Genomic DNA, 20390 nt, shown 5'->3' with positions numbered 1-20390 from the left:
ATCCGGATATTAATCCGAGCCGAGGGAGTATATGTGTCCCGGGTGGTTTGCATACAAAATTAAATTCATAAGGCTCTTTATAATACAATGCCATGCAGTGTTTCCATGCAATCTATACCCTCAGCTTCATCTTCACCCGCAACTCCTTAGTCGGTCGGAAAGCCCCCCAGCTAGTCTTGTGCCCTGGAACTGAGAGGAATTTACCACTTGTGGGCTCAATCTCCCATAAGGCCACGATACCAGCAGTGAAAGTCAAGATAGCTCGCTCGGTAAATCCATTGTTTGTCGGTCCATATAAACCGTCCGCAAATGGAGCAAGGATGCTTGGATCAGCCCGTTGTTTTCCCGTTGCAGGATCAGTCACGAGAAATCGTAGTGGATCATACTGCTCCGGGTTTGAGAAGTACCGAGCATCGTGGTGATAGGCACCATGGGGCACAATGATATCTTCGCCCTTTGCAATCTTGTATGTACGGGGCTCCGTCAAGCCATAGGCGACTTCTTCTGCCGACTCGGAAAGAGTCACATCGGACGCCAGCTTCTTAAATGAGATTCCTGCTGAATGAAGACGTACAGCCTCATAGTAACATGCTTTGAACAGCGGACAAGATGTGAGTACCTTTTCAATATCCAAAGAGAGACGAGGAGGTTCATCGAAGGGGAAGCCCGTTTCCTCACGAGTCGGTCTGGAGGCCACCACGTAAAAAGCAATCTCTTTTCGGACTTGATCGAGAAGGGAAGTTTCGGCAAAGAGATGAGTAATTGTCCAAAAAGTGACCTTTGTTGTGTGTTCAATCAGATCATAATACAGAGATAAGTGCCCTGCAGCACTGGCACCTGGAGATAGCTCCAATTTGCGGAAAGTCCGCATCCTATCTTTGACCAGTTCGGAGACATCTTCAAGATCACGCAGTTCAATGCCGGCGTCAATACCATCGTCCCAAGCAGTAAAAGCTCGATGGAAGACCGAAAAGATATGGCGAAGCCGGTCACTCGCTGCATGCCCTGCTGAAGCCGCTGGATGCGGGGCCCAGCGAGGAACGCCGGCGAACAATGTCAGAAAGCAATCGTCGACTCTTCCAAGATCTTCTGAGAGATTAGGGAAATTCTCCACGAACGCATCACCCATCAGGAAAGTAGAAGTGATGTGACCAATAAAATTGCTCACAAGAGCAAACAGATTGGCCTCGCAGACTGTCTGATCCTCTTCATCGGGAACTTCAACCCCACTGATTCCACGCTCCCAGGGGTATTGGTCAACAACGCTCCGACAGAAGCTCACCAGATTCGGCATTTCGCGCTGCACCAACCGGGCAATAGCAGATGAAGCTTCAGTGACAAAAGCCTCTTCGTTGAGAATGGTAGAGGCCTTGTCATTAACACCTTGGTTACGATCCAAATCCAGATTGCAGATGAGGCTGCGGTCGCCAAAGACATTTTGCAGAGCCTGATCGAGAGCCTGGTTGTTTGGCTCAGCAGCTTTGGCAGAGAAAACAATCTTCATCATAGATGGAGAAGCCACAGCATTGTACTTCACACCTCGAAGGTAAATGCCAAAGACAGGCTCATCCATAGATTCTCTATAATCTTATTAGTAGGCATGTAAGATGGCAATATAGTGGGAAACAAACCGAGTTCTTGTAAAGAAAGTGACATGGTTCCATAATAAGGCAGGACCATGTCCAATCCAGGGAAACCAATAAGGTGTTAGTCGCACTCTTTGCGATTTTGAAGGGCCTTGCTCAAGTCGACTTTGAAGCCCCGAGATAATCCGGGTTGTGATGCATACGACCACCACAACAGTAAAAATTGTTGACCAATGTATACCGAAATATTTCTCACGGAAGGCCTGTATAAGCCTCAGGGCTTCATACCTCTCCATTGTGGTCGAATCAATGTTGCCCAAAACAGACCCCGTCATGTAAGAGACCGCAGTTTTACAGTGCACCCACTCGAGGGGTCGAGTGATGTGGGAGGGTATAACAGACAATAAAAAATCCGAATTGACTCACTTCTGATATTTTCAAATTAATGATCCTAGGTGAAAGGTGAAGGGACACGATGGCAAACAGAGGCTGGGGTCCACGGGTCTCATCTTCTGGCTTACTAATCGCCTGGGCAGCTGGGTTCTACAACATATTTTTTGTTCATGATTTTTATTGATTTGCAATATTTTCAAATTTGACTGTGATTTCTTTCTATATACGGAGACATGATGGGAAGAGTCAGATCAAAGTGGGTACATGTATCACCTGGTTTGTGTTTTTACCTCCCTGAGACCAACGACAGATCTACAGGTGATAAATTTGAACTTGTAGAATAGCTGTTCTATGAATTAATGAAATAAAGAGCGGAATTCAGTACCATGGTGTGTCGCGGCATAATATTTGACTTGCTTATAATTACTAAATCAAATTACTAAATCAAAGGTGATGAATGCAACGCTGCCAGTAATGGAGTGATTATTGGGATGGGATAGCTGAAAGCTCAATTCTCCTTCTGCAAACCCTTTGTCAATGCAGCACTTTCACCCTCATACTTGAGAATCTTCGATTGAGATCCGTGAACTTTGCGCAGAAGCCACTCAATCCGCGATGTTAGCTCCCAAGGGTATTTGGGGAGCGAGCCAAGGACCTGCAGCTCCTCCTCATACTTCGTGATACTTGAATTCTCGTTGCTGATGAGCTGTGAGAGAATTAGCAAATCAAGGCGGGCCTGCAGGGTCTTGTTCGCAACCAGACGTTGGAAAGCAGCGCGATACACGGGTTTTCCTGGCTTGACATATCGTGGGAATCCTTTATCGGTTCCGACGGAGATAAGCTCTGCTTGCTCAAGTGCCCGGAGAGTCGCCTCGCCGTTATCCTTGAATATATCCTCGAGGAGGACTTTGGTGTACAACAGGTTTCCATCCTTGGAGTGCGCGATAGACTTGATCAGATGCCACGCCTGTTCACGGGTCCATTGAGGTGCAATCGACTCTGTTCCAAGGATGAAGATCTTCAGAATTTCAGATGCCGATTGCTCAATAATACGGTCCACGGCAGCTATACAATGGTTAATAGAATTCTCGGGGTAAAGCAAAAGATAAACTTGCCTTCAGGGGTCTCTCCGGCCTCAATCCGATGAGCCATGAACTCCAAGTCAGTAACTCGACCACCCAGCACTTTGATACAAGAATCTAAGCCACGAAGTGTCTCTTTGCGCCTTGCGTTCTGTTCATCGTCACCATCGCCTGCCTCTGCATCCAGATGACTCAACACGAAACGACGACCAACTTCGAGAGAACAGTCACCTAAAGCAATTGTGCGGAACACTTGATTAGGCATGGCTTTGCTCAATGGTTTTGCAAAAGAGGAATCAGTCGTCAAAAAGATGACATGGGCAATGTTTGCGGATGTCAGGCCAGCCGCCCATTCGGTAAGTTTGTCGAGCACGACACTGTCTTCCGGGTCATAGGCGAAATTGTCAATTACAACGACAGGTCTCACTTCGGGATGGGCCTCTAGGTATTCATCTTCGGACATGTTGAAATCTTTGTCGTCCTTTCGTCTACCTTCCAGGGCGACTCGCTTCATGGCGACACCAGTATTCTGCCAGATCTTGCTCAACTGCGCATCTAGTGTCTCAGAGAAGCCAGCTTTGGTACCAATCATTCCTTGTGCAGCAAGGTCGATGAAGCTGCTGATGCTGTTCATCCAAGAAAAGATAGGCCGGTAACCGACCTGAGCAGCTGCTCGTGAGATCTTGGCTGTATCACCCCGAGCATCTTGAATTTGCTTGCAGTCAATGATGACCTTATACTTGTGCTCTTTCAGAGCTTGTTCCAAAGTCAACTCGCGTTTCCCTGAGCCCCGAGGACCATAAATAACGATAAAGGTCTCCGCAGTCTCCGTCAACCAGGCTCTCAGTTGCGAAATCTCTTTTTGTCGGTCTTCCCAGATGGCCGCCAGGCCTCGCGGATCTGACTTTCGTTTCCCAAATGAGAACATGTTCGCTTTGCTGGCTTGTTCTCGAACCCACTGCAGGACTGTATTCTCTCCACTCTGGAACGAGGACTTGATTTTGAGCGTGATAAAGAATGTGCGAATTGGATCGAAGATAATGACCGTTATAGTAGCTATTAAAGCAGCTATAGCAGGGATTACTAGCCTTGGATGATTCAAAATCCAATCCTTAATCATAAACAGCTTGATCTTGCGCTCATAGTTGATCTTGAACCTTGTACCGGACTTGCCACCGCCTCCTTCTTCGGAAACAATAAATCCGTGCATGCAGTTTCTTGCCATCACAGCGAATCGAGGGCGCTCGAATCGCAGAATTGCATATCGTGGTTCGACCTTCGAGTCTGAGGGCTGTGTTTGGATATCCAGAAGTTTTCCATAAGGTCGGAACAGTGAGTATAGGGTCTCTTGGGTTAATTCGGCCGCTGTGTTGTCTGGTGAAGTTGGCAAGAATTCCACCTTTAGGGTCTGGCTTGGGATTCGATAGAGGTCTTCGATCCACGGTGTTCCACGAACAAGGTCTGCATCGACTTTCAGGATTGGATTGAACCAGGGTTTGACGGGATTGGTTTTGAGATGTTCCTTGATTGCATTCTGGATACTCTCATTACTGACATCCGACTTGAGCGCATACTTCACGAATGCGCCTCCCTCTTTGTATCTCGTCACGACCTCTTTGATCTCCAGATCTAGATCTTTAGGCAAGGCTTGCTGAACAATACGAGTCGGGTCAGCTGCCGCTAGCTCTGGGCTGTTGGCTCGTGCTACAATTCCCTCGAGAGGCTGAATGTGGCTGAGGGGTCCCCGCAACAGCCATTGTAATCGGTGCGGAAATATATCTAGGGTTAGTTAGTGGGTAGACATGATAGTCTGCAATGAATTGGCGCTCACTGTTGACATAGATAATCCCTTCGTTTTCTCCTACTGAGATATGTCCCGATTTGATACTAGAAGATGTGCATCGTATCGTTGAGCGTCCCCAGAGCGGAGGTCTCCACCCCCGGGAAGCATTGGCGCTTATATGAGAGTGTGTCGGAGACCGAACGGCCAATGGGCCTCTTGATAAGGGTAGTGATCTCATTCTGGTCACAGAGACATGCCGAATAGAGAACAAAAAAAAAAAGGTTGGGAAGAGCGATCAAGTTGTTTTAAACGTGCCAAACTAATGACGTCGATTTGTGATAAGATCACCTCCAAGTCACATGACTGACATTTTGATCACTGGCGAAAAAGATAACCTCACGATCTCAAAGTATCGCGATAGATCCACCAATTTTCTCCTCTTACAAATCAAAATGGGCTGGCTGTGGGGATCAAGTCTCAAGGACACTCCCAAGGATATTCCATCCACAATTCCTACGGAACCAGCAAAACAGAATGCACCATCGAAGACCTTGACCCCCGACGAACAAGCCGACTTGGAATTCAACCAAATTCTGGCCGATCTCAGAGCCGAGGATGCATCGCTCTCAAAGCGAACGGGCCTGACCCCTGATAGCCATCCACCGTCAGAATCCCAACTACCTTCATCACCTATCTCTCCCGAGTCTCTCTACCAAGATACCATGTCCTGCCGCAATGCCTTCGACTACGCCTTTTTCTGTCAGTCCTTTGGAGGCCAATTTGTGAATGTTTACCGATATGGAGAATTACGGTCATGCAGCGATCACTGGGATAACTTATGGCTGTGCATGAAGACACGAACTTGGCCGGAAGATTTGCGCAGGAGAGAGATCCGAGACCACAACCGGAAGAAGTCGATTAAGTACAAGACGGGTCCCAGCAGTGAGGATGTCTGGGATGTGCGGCTAGACCCAGCTAAAGAGTCATTCAAGGGAGATTTTGCCGCAATGTGGCAAGAGATGAAGGCTGAAGATGAAGCAGCGAAACAACAGGCTGAACAGGCGGTTTCATGATGTCCCTTCTTGTTTCCCTCTTCTCTCCTCGTTACGATATGTATATATACACCATTTTGTTTCATTGACTCATGTATAATATGATACTCTCCATTTCCCCTGTGATGGTCATATGGATGACCCAGCAGATCTACATATAGCGCTTTAGAGGCTGTTTCTTGTGACATTGTATGCTCTAAATTTCTTGAATATGTCTTTATGCGGGCTCTATAATTATGCTCCACGATCTATAAAGTTCTACTGAAAGGGGAGAATAATGCCGAAATAGATTAATTGATTCACAACGCCTCAAGAGATGCTTCAAGAAATGCCACATTGACCTAAAAAGAAATTTAGTAGAAGGACTCAGCAACGATTTCAAAATCGATAGACACAAAATACATGTCTCGGGATATGAAAGAGGAACCGAATCCTACTTACCCCAATTCGTTCATTGTGACGGGCATAGACTGGGAAGCTGTGGGTAGCCGCCGTACACATAAAGGCCTAACTTCACAGCAAGCTTATAAGACCTATTGCCAAGAACCATTCGACAAGTTAGCATTCAATGGAAGACAGGTAACCAAGGTGATGTTCTCCAATTCTTTAGTTTCTCAATCCAGGATTTCATTCTGTTATTCTACTCATCTTCCTCCTTTATACGGTGGAGCTGTGTCTTGATGTGCTTCCTTACTCGATCTTCAATATCCGCAATCCTAGCAATGACGGAACTGTTGGTGCCCGTGCTGCGCGTAGAGGAGGCCATACTAGCTACAGATGAAGAAGTGACCTTTCGCAGAGTGACAGTCTCAATCCCCGGATCGGCATCGAGGTTCAACTTCTTGCTGAGTCTCTTTACCTTGAGGCTAGTGGGATGGTCAACAGTGAGCTTGGCCATGGCGGCAGTGATATTGGCAACCTCAGCTGGATCCGACGCAGCAGCTGGAGTAGATCGGCCAGACACGTCCCTGGGATGGGAAGTGGGAGGCCTGGCGCGACCTCCGGTCCCTATGAAGTTTTTGTGCATCTTTGTTCGGAGACTAGCCTCAACACTCCTACCACGCCCAGATACTCGGCCCTCATTATAGTGACGGATGGAACGTCGCTCGCCGTCGACCTTGCGGTCAGTGATGAAGCCGTTTGGGTTGAGGTCGCTCGCGGCCTCGGTTGTCTTATTGGCTTCGCTGGCCATGTGTGCGACGGATAGGACCTGTAAACCTGTAAAATGGGTAAGCTGCTGGATATTAGTTAAAATGAATAAATGGAATGGAATGACCCGAAAAAAAGCAAGGGATATAAGGACGATTATATAGTTGAGCTATCAGCCCACACATATCTTAGCGGAAGTTACCAAAGAAAAGAAGCAGAAAGGCATTGTTGACACTTCAGTTCTTTGTTCTTTCACACAAAGACATAAGAGATCCTCAGAAGAAAACGAGGTATCTAGCTTTATAGATGAATTTGAAATAATGATAGAACATAGTCGGATTTGCAGAAAAGCTATGTACAGTAGAAAAGAGAGATTATCAAATGGCAGACGCTCTAAACACCTTGCAAACTCGGGGGTAGAAAAAACAGAAGAGGGAAAACAAACGCTGAAGCAGAAGCAGAAACAAAAACAAAAACAAAACAAAAGATGAAAATCAATAGAATAGAATAAAATGTAGAGAGCAAAATTTAAGAGAGCGCAGCACTGGAGGCTTTTTCATTCACGCAGAGAGAAACAACCCCATGGAATCCCGTCTAAGTCACAAGCTTATCCCATCTGATGAACTTTTCCCCACCAAACTGAAATTTTTATCGTGATAATGGCCGTCAAAGTCGTAAACATGCCCTATATCACCCGATTAAGCAGCAATCTCAGTGGGCTGGGGGACGGAGTCAATGGCAGGACGACGGACGATACCACCGGTGACTGGGAGCTGGGAGCTGGTTCCGCTGAGGAAAGTATCCACCTCGCGAGCACACTGGCGACCTTCGTTGATACCCCTGTTGTTATATTAGTAGATTTCTAGTTATAAGAATTAGATTAAAAAAAAAAAAAAAAACTCACCAGACAATCAAAGACTGTCCACGGCGACAGTCACCTGCCGCATAAACACCAGGAATGTTGGTCGAGTAATGGCCGGGAGGAGTCTTGATGTTCTTGCGAGGATCAAGCTCAATCTGTTCACCTAAGACACGATCCTCGGGGCCCAAGAATCCCATAGAGAGGAGGACAAGGTCAGCGGGGAAGAATTGCTCGCTGCCCTCCACAGTCTTCATATCCCATCCGCCAGTAGCGCTCTTTGTCCACTCAACTCGGACAGTGTTGATGCCCTTGACGCAGTTTTTGCCATCGTCGACGAACTCGGTCGACATGACACAGTACTCACGCGGGTCCTTGCCCATGTGCGTCTTGACCTCGGTGTGACCATAGTCGACACGGTAGATACGAGGCCACTGAGGCCAGGGATTGTCGCGGGCACGCTCTGGGGGAGGCTGGGGCAGCAACTCGAAGTTGGTCACCGACTTAGCACCGTGACGGACCGAGGTACCAATACAATCGTTGCCAGTATCACCGCCACCGATGACGACGACATGCTTGTCCTTAGCAGATATATATTCGCCATCCGAAAGACCAGAGTCGAGGAGGGACTTGGTGTTCTTATGCAGGAACTGCATAGCAAAGTGTACGCCATCCAATTCGCGACCAGCGACTTTGAGATCACGCGCAACAGTGGCACCAGTGGCAATAATGACAGCGTCATTTGTGGCACGGAGGGATTGTAGAGAAACCTCGCAGTCAGGGCCAACAGCAGTGCTCGCAACGAACTTGATACCTTCAGCGGCCATGAGGTCGATGCGGCGCTGGACAACCTTCTTGTCAAGCTTCATGTTGGGGATACCATACATGAGAAGACCACCCATTCGATCTGCACGCTCGTAAACGGTGACACTGTGACCAGCGCGGTTAAGCTGATCCGCAGCAGCCAAGCCAGCAGGTCCAGAGCCGATGATAGCAATGGTCTTGCCAGAACGAGTCTTAGGAGGGCATGGAACCATCCAGCCCATCTCAAATCCACGGTCAATGATCGCGCATTCGATGGATTTGATACCAACGGGGTCTTCGTTGATGCCTAGAACACAGGAGCCTTCGCAAGGTGCAGGGCAGACACGACCGGTGAACTCGGGGAAGTTGTTGGTCATGAGCAGACGGTTCAAAGCATCTTGCCACTGGCATTGGAAAACCAACTCGTTCCACTTAGGAATGATGTTAGAGATGGGGCAGCCGGTGTCGGACTGGCAGAAAGGAACACCACAGTCCATACAACGGGCAGACTGGTACTTGAGCTCATCCTCGCTGAGACGGTGGGAGATCTCGCCCCAGTCGCGAGTACGGGTTGTCGCGTTGCGATACTTTTCGCTGCGGCGGCTGTACTTCATGAAACCTCTTGTTTTGTCCAAGATCAATGCGGATCGCTTCTTCTCGGTCTTCGAATCGCTAATGCTGTCTTCAATATCCAGCAAGTCTATCTTTTTGGAATCCTCGGTCTTAGCCTTCTCGGCTTTGATCGGAGTGCTGGGAAGCTGAGGAAGAGTGAATTCGGCCTTCTTCGCAGCCTCCGCCTTGGCAGCCTCTTCCTCCATGACGCGCTTGTAGTCGGTTGGCAGAACCTTGACGAAGTGGGGAAGAGCACGAGTAAAGTCGAGCAGGATGCGAGCAGCCAACTCGGAGCCAGTGTAATGGTGGTGATCTTCAACCAACCCACGAACAAAGGCAATCTCGGATGGGTCTTCAATACTGGAGATCTCAACCATCTCCAAGTTGACCTTGGAATGGAAGTCCTGATTCTTATCCAGAACATAAGCAATACCACCAGACATACCAGCGGCAAAGTTACGGCCAGTAGGTCCGAGATTGAGTACACGGCCACCAGTCATGTACTCACATCCGTGGTCACCAACACCCTCAACGACAACAGTGGCACCGGAGTTGCGGACAGCAAAACGCTCAGCAGCCATACCACGGAAGTAGCAAGTTCCGCGGGTGGCACCGTAAAGACAGGTGTTACCAACGATGACGTTTTCCTCGGCCTTGAATGCGGCTCCACGTGGGGGATAGACGATAAGACGGCCACCAGAGAGACCCTTGCCGACATAGTCGTTGGCATCACCCTCAAGCTCAAGGGTGACACCGGGGGCGAGGAAGGCACCAAAGGACTGACCCGCAGAGCCCTTAATGTTCGCGTGGATGGTATCCTGTGGAAGACCAGCTTCGCCATAACGTCTGCTGATCTGATAAGAGAGAGTAGCACCCAGAGCACGGTCGGTGTTAACGATATCACACTCAATTCGGCAGGGTAAACCCTTCTCGAGAGCAAGCTCCGATTCAGCAATCAATTTATTGTCCAAACGGGTGTGAAGGCGGTGGTCCTGCTTGCGAACATTGTAGGTAGCGACCCCAGGGCGAAGTGAGTGAGCGGGGGTCAAGATGAGTGACAGGTCGATTCGTTCCTGCTTGACATTCCGAATGTCGTCCCGGACTTTGAGCAGCTCAGCGCGACCGACCATCTCGTTGACTGAGCGAACACCGAGTTTGGCCATGATAGCCCGCATCTCGTTGGCAACATAGTAGAAGAAGTTGATAACATGCTCCGGCGTACCCTTGAATTTCTGCCTCAGTTCAGGATCCTGGGTTGCGATACCAACGGGGCAAGTATTTAGGTGACATTTCTAAGGGAGAAAAATATATATTTGTTAATAGGCCGCTCGTTAGGAAATCAGACAGTGGATATGTACTCACTCTCATCATAATACATCCTAATGCGATCAAAGGAGTTGTGGCAAACCCATATTCTTCCGCTCCAAGCAAACAGGCGATGGCAAGGTCACGGCCGGTACGAATTTGGCCATCAGTCTGGACCACAACACGACCACGAAGATCGTTCAAAACCAGGGTTTGATGAGTCTCCGCAAGACCCAATTCCCAAGGAAGACCGGCATACTTGATACCGGTCCAGCGCGAGGCACCGGTGCCACCATCATGACCAGAGATTAAGATGTGATCAGCCTTGGCCTTGGCTACACCAGAGGCGACAATACCAACACCAACCTCAGATACAAGCTTGACGGAGACACGAGCTCGGGGGTTAGAGCACTTGAGATCGTAGATAAGCTGCTTCAGATCTTCAATCGAGTAGATGTCGTGGTGCGGGGGTGGGGAGATAAGACCGACTCCCGGTGTGGAGAACCGAGTGCGAGCAATGGGGCCGACGACCTTGTGGCCGGGTAATTCACCACCCTCACCGGGCTTGGCACCCTGGGCCATCTTGATCTGCAGTTCATCAGCATCGGCTAGGTAGTTGGATGTAACACCGAAACGACCAGAAGCAATCTGTTTGATTGCGGACCGCATCGTGTCGCCGTTCTCCATTCTCTTGCTACGCTCGGCATCTTCACCACCCTCACCAGTGTTGGACTTGCCGCCCAAACGGTTCATGGCAATGGCAATTGTAGAGTGGGATTCCATGGAGATAGACCCGTAGGACATGGCACCGGTCACGAAGCGGCGTACAATTTCGGTCCAAGGCTCGACCTGGTCAATGGGAATAGGGGTTCGCTGGTCAAAATCGAAGTCCAGCATTCCACGCAGGGTACAGTTCTTGATCTGCTCATGTGCGGACTTAGCATAGGCCTCGTAGGACTTGTCGTTCTTGGTGCGAACGGCATCCTGCACGTTGGCAATACTGGTGGGGTCGTTGATATGGGCCTCTCCTCCATCACGCCAGTGGTATTCGCCTGATTCGGGCAGACCAGGAACTTCGACAATTGGACGCGAAGGGTAACCGCGCTCGTGGAAGGCGAAAGCATCCTGGGCAATCAGATCAAATGTGATACCACGGATGCGACTGGCAGTACCCGTGAAGCAGCGATCGATAACGCTGTCATCGATGCCAAGGGCTTCGAAAATCTGGGCACCCTTGTAGGACTGGAGAGTAGAGATACCCATCTTACTCATGACCTTTAGGATACCACCATCACAGGATGACTTATAATTTTGAACAACCTTCTCATCGGGGATGTCCTTGCGGATCAATTTCTCCCGGTTCATCTTGAGGATACATTCCAGAGCCAGATAAGGGTTGATGGCGTCGGCACCATATCCTAGCAGAACACAGTGGTGGTGGACCTCACGAGCCTCTGCAGTTTCAACTGCGATGGCGGCAAGCGATCTCCACTTGTTTCGGACGAGATGGTGGTGCACCAGACCGGTAGCCAACAAGGCGGAGACTGCAACCCGGTCCGCGGACGTAGCACGGTCAGAGAGAATGATGACCTTGTCGCCATTCTGGATAGCTTCGGTGGCACCATCGCAGATGGAATCAAGCGCTTCAATATAACCAGCAGTGCCCTTGCTCTTCTCGAAGGTGATATCGATGGTCCGCACAGTCCAATCCTTGTGGACCATGTTGACATTCTTCAAAGCATTGAACTCGGGAATGCTCAGAATCGGAGAGGGCAGACGCAGACGGTGGCATTGCGAAGGATCCATTTCCAGCAGGTTTCCCTGAGGACCGACGTAACATTCGAGAGACATAACTACAGCCTCTCTGATAGGGTCAATGGGAGGATTGGTGACCTGAGCAAAGAGCTGGCGGAAGTACTCGTAGAGGAGGCGAGGCTGTTGGGCAATACAGGCGAGAGGTGCATCATTACCCATAGAGCCCAAGGCTTCCTTGGAGTCCGCGGCCATAGGGCCAAGAATCAAACTGACCTGTTCAAATGAGTACCCGAATGCTCGGAGGCGAGGGTCATTCTGAATTGTATTATTATCCAAGGTAAAAGAAAGATCAACGTTGGAGTCAAGTAACATCTCATTGATGGCGGGGAGCTTCAAAAGCCCCTTGTTCAACCAGCCTGCAAAGTCCTGGCGGCGGGCAACAGTCTGCTTGAGCTCAGCGTCATCAATGATCCGCCCAGCCACGGTATCAACCAGCAGCATCTTTCCAGGTTGTAAGCGGCCCTTTTGAACGACTCTCTCGGGGTCAATATCAATAGCACCGACCTCGGAAGCACAGACGATGCGATCGTCGTCCATTACGTAGAAACGGCAGGGACGGAGACCGTTACGGTCAAGGTTAGCACCGCAGTAGCGTCCATCGGAGAAAGTGAAAAGAGCCGGGCCATCCCAAGGCTCCATCTGACAGGCAGCCCACTCATAGAAAGCGGACTTGGCTGGATCCATGGCTGGATTGTCCTGCCAGGCCTCCGGAATCATAATCATCACTGCCTCTGGAAGAGACAGAACGCCGTTGATCATGAGTAGTTCAAGCACGTTATCGAATGCAGCTGAGTCGGAACCACCATCCTCAACAATGGGATACAGCTTGTCAAGCTCGTCACCGAAGACATCTGACCGCAGGACACCCTCTCGTGCGCGCATCCAGTTTTTATTTCCTCGCAAGGTGTTAATTTCACCGTTATGGGCGGCCCATCGTAAGGGCTGGGCACGATCCCAGGATGGGAATGTGTTTGTAGAGAACCGAGAGTGCACCAGGGCAAAGTGGCCCTCGTAGTCTACGTTCACTAAATCGTGGTAGTACGTGTACACTTGAACGGGAGAGAGTTGACCCTTGTAGACGATGTTCCGGTTGCTGAGAGAGCAAAGATAGAACCAGTTTCCAAGACCAATGACATGAGTGGCACGCTTTCGTAGAACGTATAGCTGAAGCTCAAAGGTTCTCTCATCAAACTTTTCAGTGTCAGTGATCTCCGGCTTGTTGCCTTCACCATATGCCGATTTCAGGACCACAAACGGTTGCATAATAATGGGCTCTCGAGATAGTGCAGCGGGACCAAGAATAGTTGAATCCCGTGGCACTTCACGCCATCCAAGAACGCGCAAGCCAAGTGTCATAGCCAGTTCCTCAAAACTCGCTATGGACTGCTTGAGGGCCTCCTCGTCGGGCTTGAAGAACAAGTTGCCGACAGCATATTGTCCCAACGGGGGAGATCAACGCCCACCTCACGGGAAAAGTTCTTAATGAAGAACTTGTGTGGAATACTGGTCATCACACCAGCACCGTCACCGTCCCGTGCGTCTGAGCCAACGGCGCCTCGGTGGGTCATATTGCACAACAGATTGCGGGCTATTCAATTGCTATCAGCCTTGTTCTGACATTATGATTTCAAAGAACAGCAAACTAGCACTCACCATCGCTAACAATCTTGTGGCTTGGCTTGCCCTTGATATGACTGGTTTGTCCGTCAGAATGGAGGTTCTCATGCCTCCAATTGGGAAGGAGCCAATCTTAAGAGGGGGTTCCACTCACGCTGCGAAGCCTACACCACAGGCATCCTTCTCATATTCAGGGTCGTACAGACCTTGCCGCTCTGGTAGAGCATTGGCCCAGCCATAACCCTTCTTGGGTTGGTACTGAGAATATTCATGAGGAGCCTGTTCTTCAATTATATCTTTACCATAGAGCTCCTCCAAGTTAAGACCCATTCTTCCGCCGAGGACCGACAGAGGATGGAATGGTAACTGAAGGGGATTGGTTCTAGGAAGTCCCCACCGATTTGGGGGTTGGTTATGTCGTCACAGGGTGTCGCAGTGCGGGTGAGGGAGGAACAAACGTGTGAATGGTCACCCAGCTTCTGCGAAAGAGTTGAAGATAGAAGAGGGGGGAAAGGCAGAAGGAGAACTAAAAGAATAAAAGGAGGGGGAGGGGAGAGAAGGGGGAAGGGGGGGGGGGGGAAAGGGCGATTACGGCGGGACAACAGGTCCGGGGATTGCAAGCCCTCCCCCGATGCACCCAAAAAGGGAAAATTACAATGGTGGGGAGTTTACCGTGGCAAATTGCTAGGTGAAAGCAGCCAAGAGAACGGCAAGGGGAGGTCCAAAGAAAGGAAATGTGGAAAGCTACAGCATAGAAACTGTGAACATCTCACACTTGACTAACTGATATTTGATATTTCCATATTATTTTGACCATATGGACTCTAAGTAGACACATAGACGGAAACAGCAGAAAGAAAAAAAAAAGTCATAATCATTATGATTACGGAGTGCAAATCATCTCAAGATAAGCATCAGTCAACCAATGAGAGTGAAGTATTTACAAAGGGTTAGCTCTTTACTACGTCAATTAACTTTAAGTACGGGGAGTACTAGATGTATACATATATAGTATTTACTCTTATATATCATCTTATATATAACATAGTATTCCATATACCTTATAATAACTACTATATAGGTATTATATATCTAGTTTACTTGGTCCAAAGCTCAGAGAAAACAAGGTCAGTGGGCCGGGCGGCCCCATAGGTCCATATGCCCCATAAAAGATCAGAGTTCATTCCATATATAAGTACTCCGTACTCCGTATACAATGGTTAGTTTATACTTAGGTATACTACAATGTATATTTTATATATTTTTATATCTATATATATATATATATATATATATACATAACTTGAATTCCTAAATAAGGCAATCCTCACATGTTGGAGACCCAAGTGAATGGGCGCACTTCCTAGTGGGGCGAAGATGCAGTGCTTAATCCAATATTTGGTAGCCGCTTTGCATTTAGTCTGCTTACCTTTCTCTCTGCAGGACCTGGAAAAAAAAAAAAGCACTAAATCAAAATCAAAAGTACCAATTTAAACTAGGTAAAGGATATCTTCAAATTCAAATTCAAAATCAAAAAAAAAAAAAAAAAAAACCATATTAGTATATGTAGTAAATTGTTAATTCGTTAATTGGACATGGAAATGCATAAATACATTGCCTGTATATTGTATGTTGTAACGGTAGTACTCCATGTTCCCATAACATTCCGACAACGGCCAACCTTGATAGTCCCCTGTTCCGGGTTTCCCCTCTCTATCACTTCTTGGCTATGTAGATGCATAGCCCGATTTCGGGCCCTTAGACCGTTTGCGGATTTGGCGGGTTTGGCCATTTTCCGTCTTCAAAAGGTACAAACTTTTTATCGTTCGGTCCAACCTGTTGACTGGCATTGTATTCACACTATAGGAATTCAGTTCTAATTGATTTGGGATGCCATTGAATTGCCATGTTTTCACCAACCTTTCTTTGTATTTTTATTTTTTAAAATATGCTTTACTATAACTCGAGTTAAATAGAGTCCGGAGGAAAGTGATCCGTCTAGACATAATATCTAGAGATAAGGTAGATGATGATAATAAGAATACATAACTCTCTGTCTAGGTATATCGTATACGTCCACGTCAGCGCCATTATTACAATATATATAAGGAGTATATGGAGTACACTACATATAAAGTATATATCATCGGGTAAAGCAGGACCATTATGCTATGCATCATTCGATTATACATCGCAACAAAGCAAAAGCCCCCCTACGGAGTACTCCGTATGCAATAAATAATATATGGTGGATATCACATGATCCCCGCCTTTGATGGGCCAATAAAAGCCAAGATGAAAGTAAGACCTCCAGGACTAGAAACGTCATGATTTCGAACCCCGACTTTTTCCGGGGTGTTTTTCTTGTCCACTTTTGGTTCACCGTTGAGACTTGACGTCGGGTGATTCCGGGTAACAAAAAAAATACCTTTTTGATATACATATTATCGTAGGTATTCGAAATAAAAAAGATACGTTGGCAAGAGTGGGGTTCGAACCCACGCAATGAAACATTAGTTGTGTGGTCACCAGAAGGAAACTTAAGACAACCCCCTTAGACCTCTCGGGCATCTTGCCTTTAACTAAAATTAGGCTAATTTTAGCTTCTTGATCCTAACATCACTTCCCTCTTACGGGAAATACATCTAGAAAATACCGAGCTCGCCTACTTCTGATGCTGAAAAGTGGTTTAGGTTAATCTGTTCTGGATTGATGCATATTCTGCATATGCAGCACCTGTGACTAAGGGTCTAGATTAGTATTATTAGGCCGTTGAAGTAGGCAAAAAGCATTGCTAATTAGTGGAAGCTACATTTTTTTCTTTGGGGAGACGAATTCGCAAAGGCCCTTAGATCCACATAGAGTGCTGTTTAAAGAAATGTTAATAGGAGATACTACATCACTACGTCTCAATTTGTTAGAGTGTCATATGGAGTACAATATTCCGTATAGAAGTACAAAGTATACAGGGTTGGCAGGTTCCCCGCATAGATGAATCGATTGGCTGTGGAGCTCCAGTCTTTTCTGCGCGCGCTTTCCCTCGTTGGACCTTATTATATCACATATATTATTTTTCTCGAGGTCTACGGAGTACAGTTGCTAATATCTTCCTTCCCTCCTTTCTTTCTTTTTCCTCCTTTCTAGGAGAATTCAAGTCCACACACGTCAATTTCTAGCACCAGTGGCCATTCCACTCGCCACACCATAAACAAATAGGTACTTGGGGTACGGCTACAAAGCGCGCCCTATCACCAAGTCGCAGGCCATCCCCACAAAGCTTCATAAACAGAAATCGGCAGAATATTCTAAAACCCAGTATTGAAACGACAACATTCGTTGCAGTGATGCTCACTCTTTCATCTATCACCCCGCGCGACGTAGGTGCTAGGCTCTGACAATCCAAGCCTTTCAAACAGGAAACTAACAACTCCATAGTCCCACGAACTTTGGTTTGGATCTTCCCAGCCATATCGCTCGACCTGTGATGAACAAGGTGGCGATAATTCCGCTGCCAACCACCTCGCCCGACGCAATGCCAGCGGTACGCTCAACAGTCATCGCTCATTCATGCCATCCCGCTCTTCTGCCAACACAATCGCCACATTAGCCGCAGAGGAACGATCGCTACGTACTCGAAAATTGAACATTGCGTCGTTCGGATACTCATGGATCAGACCAGCAGGATGTGCGAAAACAATGCTCGGCATGAAAGAGGAGCAAGCAGAGCGTGAAGAGGCGCTACAAGCTGCTGCAGCTGAGATGGAAGCTGCTGAGGGAGAGGGAATTATGGATGATGACACGGAGTTGCGGAGAGGAGAAGTAGAAGAGGACGAAGGCATGGAACGCGATTTGGATGACGACATTCCCGATGCGGAGGAGGAGGCCTCAGGTCTTATCGAGGAAGGCGAAGAAGGGCTTGAGGAAGATGATATTGGCAACGAAGGAGAATATATGGAGCGTGACTTGGATGATGACATCCCTGAAGGGTTTCCTGATGATGACTATGAGGGCTCAGCCCTGTATGATGACGATGACGATGATGAAGAGGATGACTTCAACAGCCAGCCTGATCTGGATGCGGAGATACCTGCCGCCGACAGTGATAATATGAGTGAAGGCATGACGCGCGATCTCGACGATGATATTATTGATGCTGCAGAGCAAGCCTCGGAGCAAGAAGGGGAATGGCAACACACAGACAGCGAGGAAGAGCTGAGTGACGAGGAAGACGAAAATGAACACAGCATCATTCAAACTAGGTTTGCCGAGAATTTCCGCACCAGCACGCCAAACAGCCGTGGTGGCTTGCCTCCACCCCCGACTCTGCCTCGCGAGCCCGAGACTGAAGCCCAGCGCCGTTTCCTTAATCGATGGAGTGGCGGTGGCGATGCGTTTGATACTAGCAGTATGCTTTACAGCGACGAAGACCTGCGCGCATCCATAACCAGTCAGGGAAGTCGACGAAGCGGGTTTGCGAGAAGGTACCCGCGGCACATCGGCGGGCCCAGGGATAGTCTGAACTAGATAGAGAGCCTATCCAAAATGATGCTATACCTTTCTTTTTTTTTTTTTTACTTCAATCTCCAATACGGCGTTTTGTGTCAGCGTGAAAAGATAGACCTCGGGGGTTTTGCCTAAGTTTTGAGGGCAGCCTATGATACCTCCTTATGAGATAAGATATTCTATAAGCAAATGCAATGAACATGACTTCAAACATGTTTTGAAGTAAGAATCCACAGACCCAGACAGTAAAGCTTAACCTGTACATGGTTCTTCTGCTAGAACAGTCCCTGTATATTGTTTTATGTGTATTTGTACAGTTTACTCAAACAACTCCCAATATCAAAGATAACCTAACCATCATCGAATCACATGGGAAAACTTTCCTGAATTATCTCTAGAGATGGATACCAGGCAGGTCCCCAACGTGCAGGCCCAATAAAGCAGTATATACCTGACATCTGAGCCAATGGCAAGAGTCTGCATATACATAGCTCGAAGAATCCATAGTACCAGAACACCCCCATAGCGCCAAAACCAAGATTCCCATGCCGAAGATACTGATAAGTCATGTGCGGGACTCGATCCATATAAAATCAAGTAAAAGAGCAAGTCGCTGGGCTTTGCGTGAAGACAAAGAGATCAAACGTGAAAAAGACGAGAAAGGCGGGCGTGGTCGACATGGTACAGAGCGCGAGTGCACATCCTAAGAGAGACATCAAGGGTATACGTTCAAAATATCCACACATAAAAGAACAGGAGGAAGACAGCGAAAAAGAAGCCGAGCCAGACTCGCCAGCCGACGCCGGTGCTCTCGGCCATGCGAAGCATACGGTTCATATTCCCGCGGAGTCGGACTCGGGTGTTATCGAATGAATCATTGAGGTCGGTAATGTGTGCAGTGTCTCGAATTTCATCGCCAATTGCAAGTGTGATCTAGATGGGGTTTCCTGTCAGCGGTTTGTTGTTTCAAGCAACCACCTGTTTTCGTTGGGTCTGGTTCCGAGGCTTCTTACGTCCTTCAACATTTTGACCTTGGCACTAATACCCTCAACTTCAGCATCATTTTGTGACTCAAGAGATGAGAGAACAGCATCGGAGTAATGTCCCCTATATAACAAGGCCTTAGTTAGCGATTATACATATATCGAAGAATGATGGGCAACCCCAAAAGATCATGAGCCACTCAACACACTTTTTATCGGGGGATGCACTCTGATATCCCGCTCCTGCTGCCCCGCTACTTGTGTAACCATTAGGGGCTGGACTGGAGTAGCCTCCATACCCGTATCCACCTGGTTGTTGGGCAGGCGATCTGCTGGCTTGGCGGGAGTCGCCACCGTATTGATCGAAGAGAGACGAAGAGGCACGGGGATCGCGTTGACGTGGAAATCTATGTAGATTATTGCTGCGTTAGCTGACTGAAAGGACACCCCCATAATGAACCAAGAGATCCATGGATTAATAGTGGAACCATACCGTGAAGCCATGACGGTCGCGGAATGTAGCTAGAGTTCGTGACGAAGGAAGATGAAAATAAATTGCAGATAGGTTATTCAACAGCAGTCGAGCATTTCGCAAGGGTATCCAAGGTGACTACTGTTCAAGTCAAGTCCTCGATGTTTGCGGATATAAAAGCATCAAGGTGGTCATAGCGTTATCATTCGCCGAATAGCACGTGATAGCCTAAGTACTGGAAATCGACACGCGAGACACACAGCAATTGTGGTTCGCGTGGCAATCTGTGTATTATCAATTTGGTCATTTATGATTGATTATGATGGGATACGATGCCCAAAACATTGCTACTTGTCCAAGCCATACCTGAAGACA

General features: G+C 48.0%; 7 protein-coding genes across 7 annotated transcripts; 2 read left to right on the top strand and 5 right to left on the bottom strand.

The window, feature by feature from the left end:
- Positions 1-112: 112 nt before the first annotated feature.
- Positions 113-1882, bottom strand: N7479_006246 (uncharacterized protein; the record flags this gene model as incomplete). Its single annotated transcript, XM_057253941.1, has 2 exons — positions 113-1580; positions 1632-1882. The coding sequence occupies 2 exons, from the start codon at positions 1880-1882 to the stop codon at positions 113-115; spliced, it is 1719 nt and encodes a 572-aa protein (XP_057107803.1).
- A 605-nt stretch (positions 1883-2487) lies between these two features.
- yme2 (uncharacterized protein) lies at positions 2488-5082 on the bottom strand (the record flags this gene model as incomplete). Its single annotated transcript, XM_057253940.1, has 3 exons — positions 2488-3044; positions 3095-4840; positions 4893-5082. 3 exons carry the CDS (start codon positions 5080-5082, stop codon positions 2488-2490), a joined length of 2493 nt encoding a protein of 830 aa, XP_057107802.1.
- Positions 5083-5296: 214 nt separating this feature from the next.
- On the top strand, positions 5297-5917 carry N7479_006244 (EMI1 family protein; the record flags this gene model as incomplete). Its single annotated transcript, XM_057253939.1, has 1 exon — positions 5297-5917. The coding sequence occupies one exon, from the start codon at positions 5297-5299 to the stop codon at positions 5915-5917; it is 621 nt and encodes a 206-aa protein (XP_057107801.1).
- Positions 5918-6536: 619 nt separating this feature from the next.
- N7479_006243 (uncharacterized protein) lies at positions 6537-7088 on the bottom strand (the record flags this gene model as incomplete). The annotated part of the gene is made up of 1 exon (XM_057253938.1): positions 6537-7088. The coding sequence occupies one exon, from the start codon at positions 7086-7088 to the stop codon at positions 6537-6539; it is 552 nt and encodes a 183-aa protein (XP_057107800.1).
- Positions 7089-7743: 655 nt separating this feature from the next.
- N7479_006242 (glutamate synthase (NADH)) lies at positions 7744-14387 on the bottom strand (the record flags this gene model as incomplete). The annotated part of the gene is made up of 6 exons (XM_057253937.1): positions 7744-7885; positions 7950-10612; positions 10683-13847; positions 13904-14028; positions 14094-14134; positions 14212-14387. 6 exons carry the CDS (start codon positions 14385-14387, stop codon positions 7744-7746), a joined length of 6312 nt encoding a protein of 2103 aa, XP_057107799.1.
- A 3014-nt stretch (positions 14388-17401) lies between these two features.
- On the top strand, positions 17402-18581 carry N7479_006241 (uncharacterized protein; the record flags this gene model as incomplete). Its single annotated transcript, XM_057253936.1, has 2 exons — positions 17402-17434; positions 17493-18581. 2 exons carry the CDS (start codon positions 17402-17404, stop codon positions 18579-18581), a joined length of 1122 nt encoding a protein of 373 aa, XP_057107798.1.
- A 708-nt stretch (positions 18582-19289) lies between these two features.
- Positions 19290-20047, bottom strand: N7479_006240 (SNARE domain- containing protein; the record flags this gene model as incomplete). Its single annotated transcript, XM_057253935.1, has 4 exons — positions 19290-19493; positions 19574-19667; positions 19753-19950; positions 20037-20047. The coding sequence occupies 4 exons, from the start codon at positions 20045-20047 to the stop codon at positions 19290-19292; spliced, it is 507 nt and encodes a 168-aa protein (XP_057107797.1).
- Between the last annotated feature and the right edge of the window lie 343 nt (positions 20048-20390).

The sequence above is a fragment of the Penicillium vulpinum genome (genome assembly GCF_028829585.1).
Source record: "Penicillium vulpinum strain IBT 29486 chromosome Unknown utg000003l_segment0_segment0, whole genome shotgun sequence".
Lineage (NCBI taxonomy): Eukaryota > Fungi > Ascomycota > Eurotiomycetes > Eurotiales > Aspergillaceae > Penicillium > Penicillium vulpinum.
Note: the sequence above shows the minus strand (reverse complement) of the source record. Positions and strands in the feature narration are given on the sequence as shown.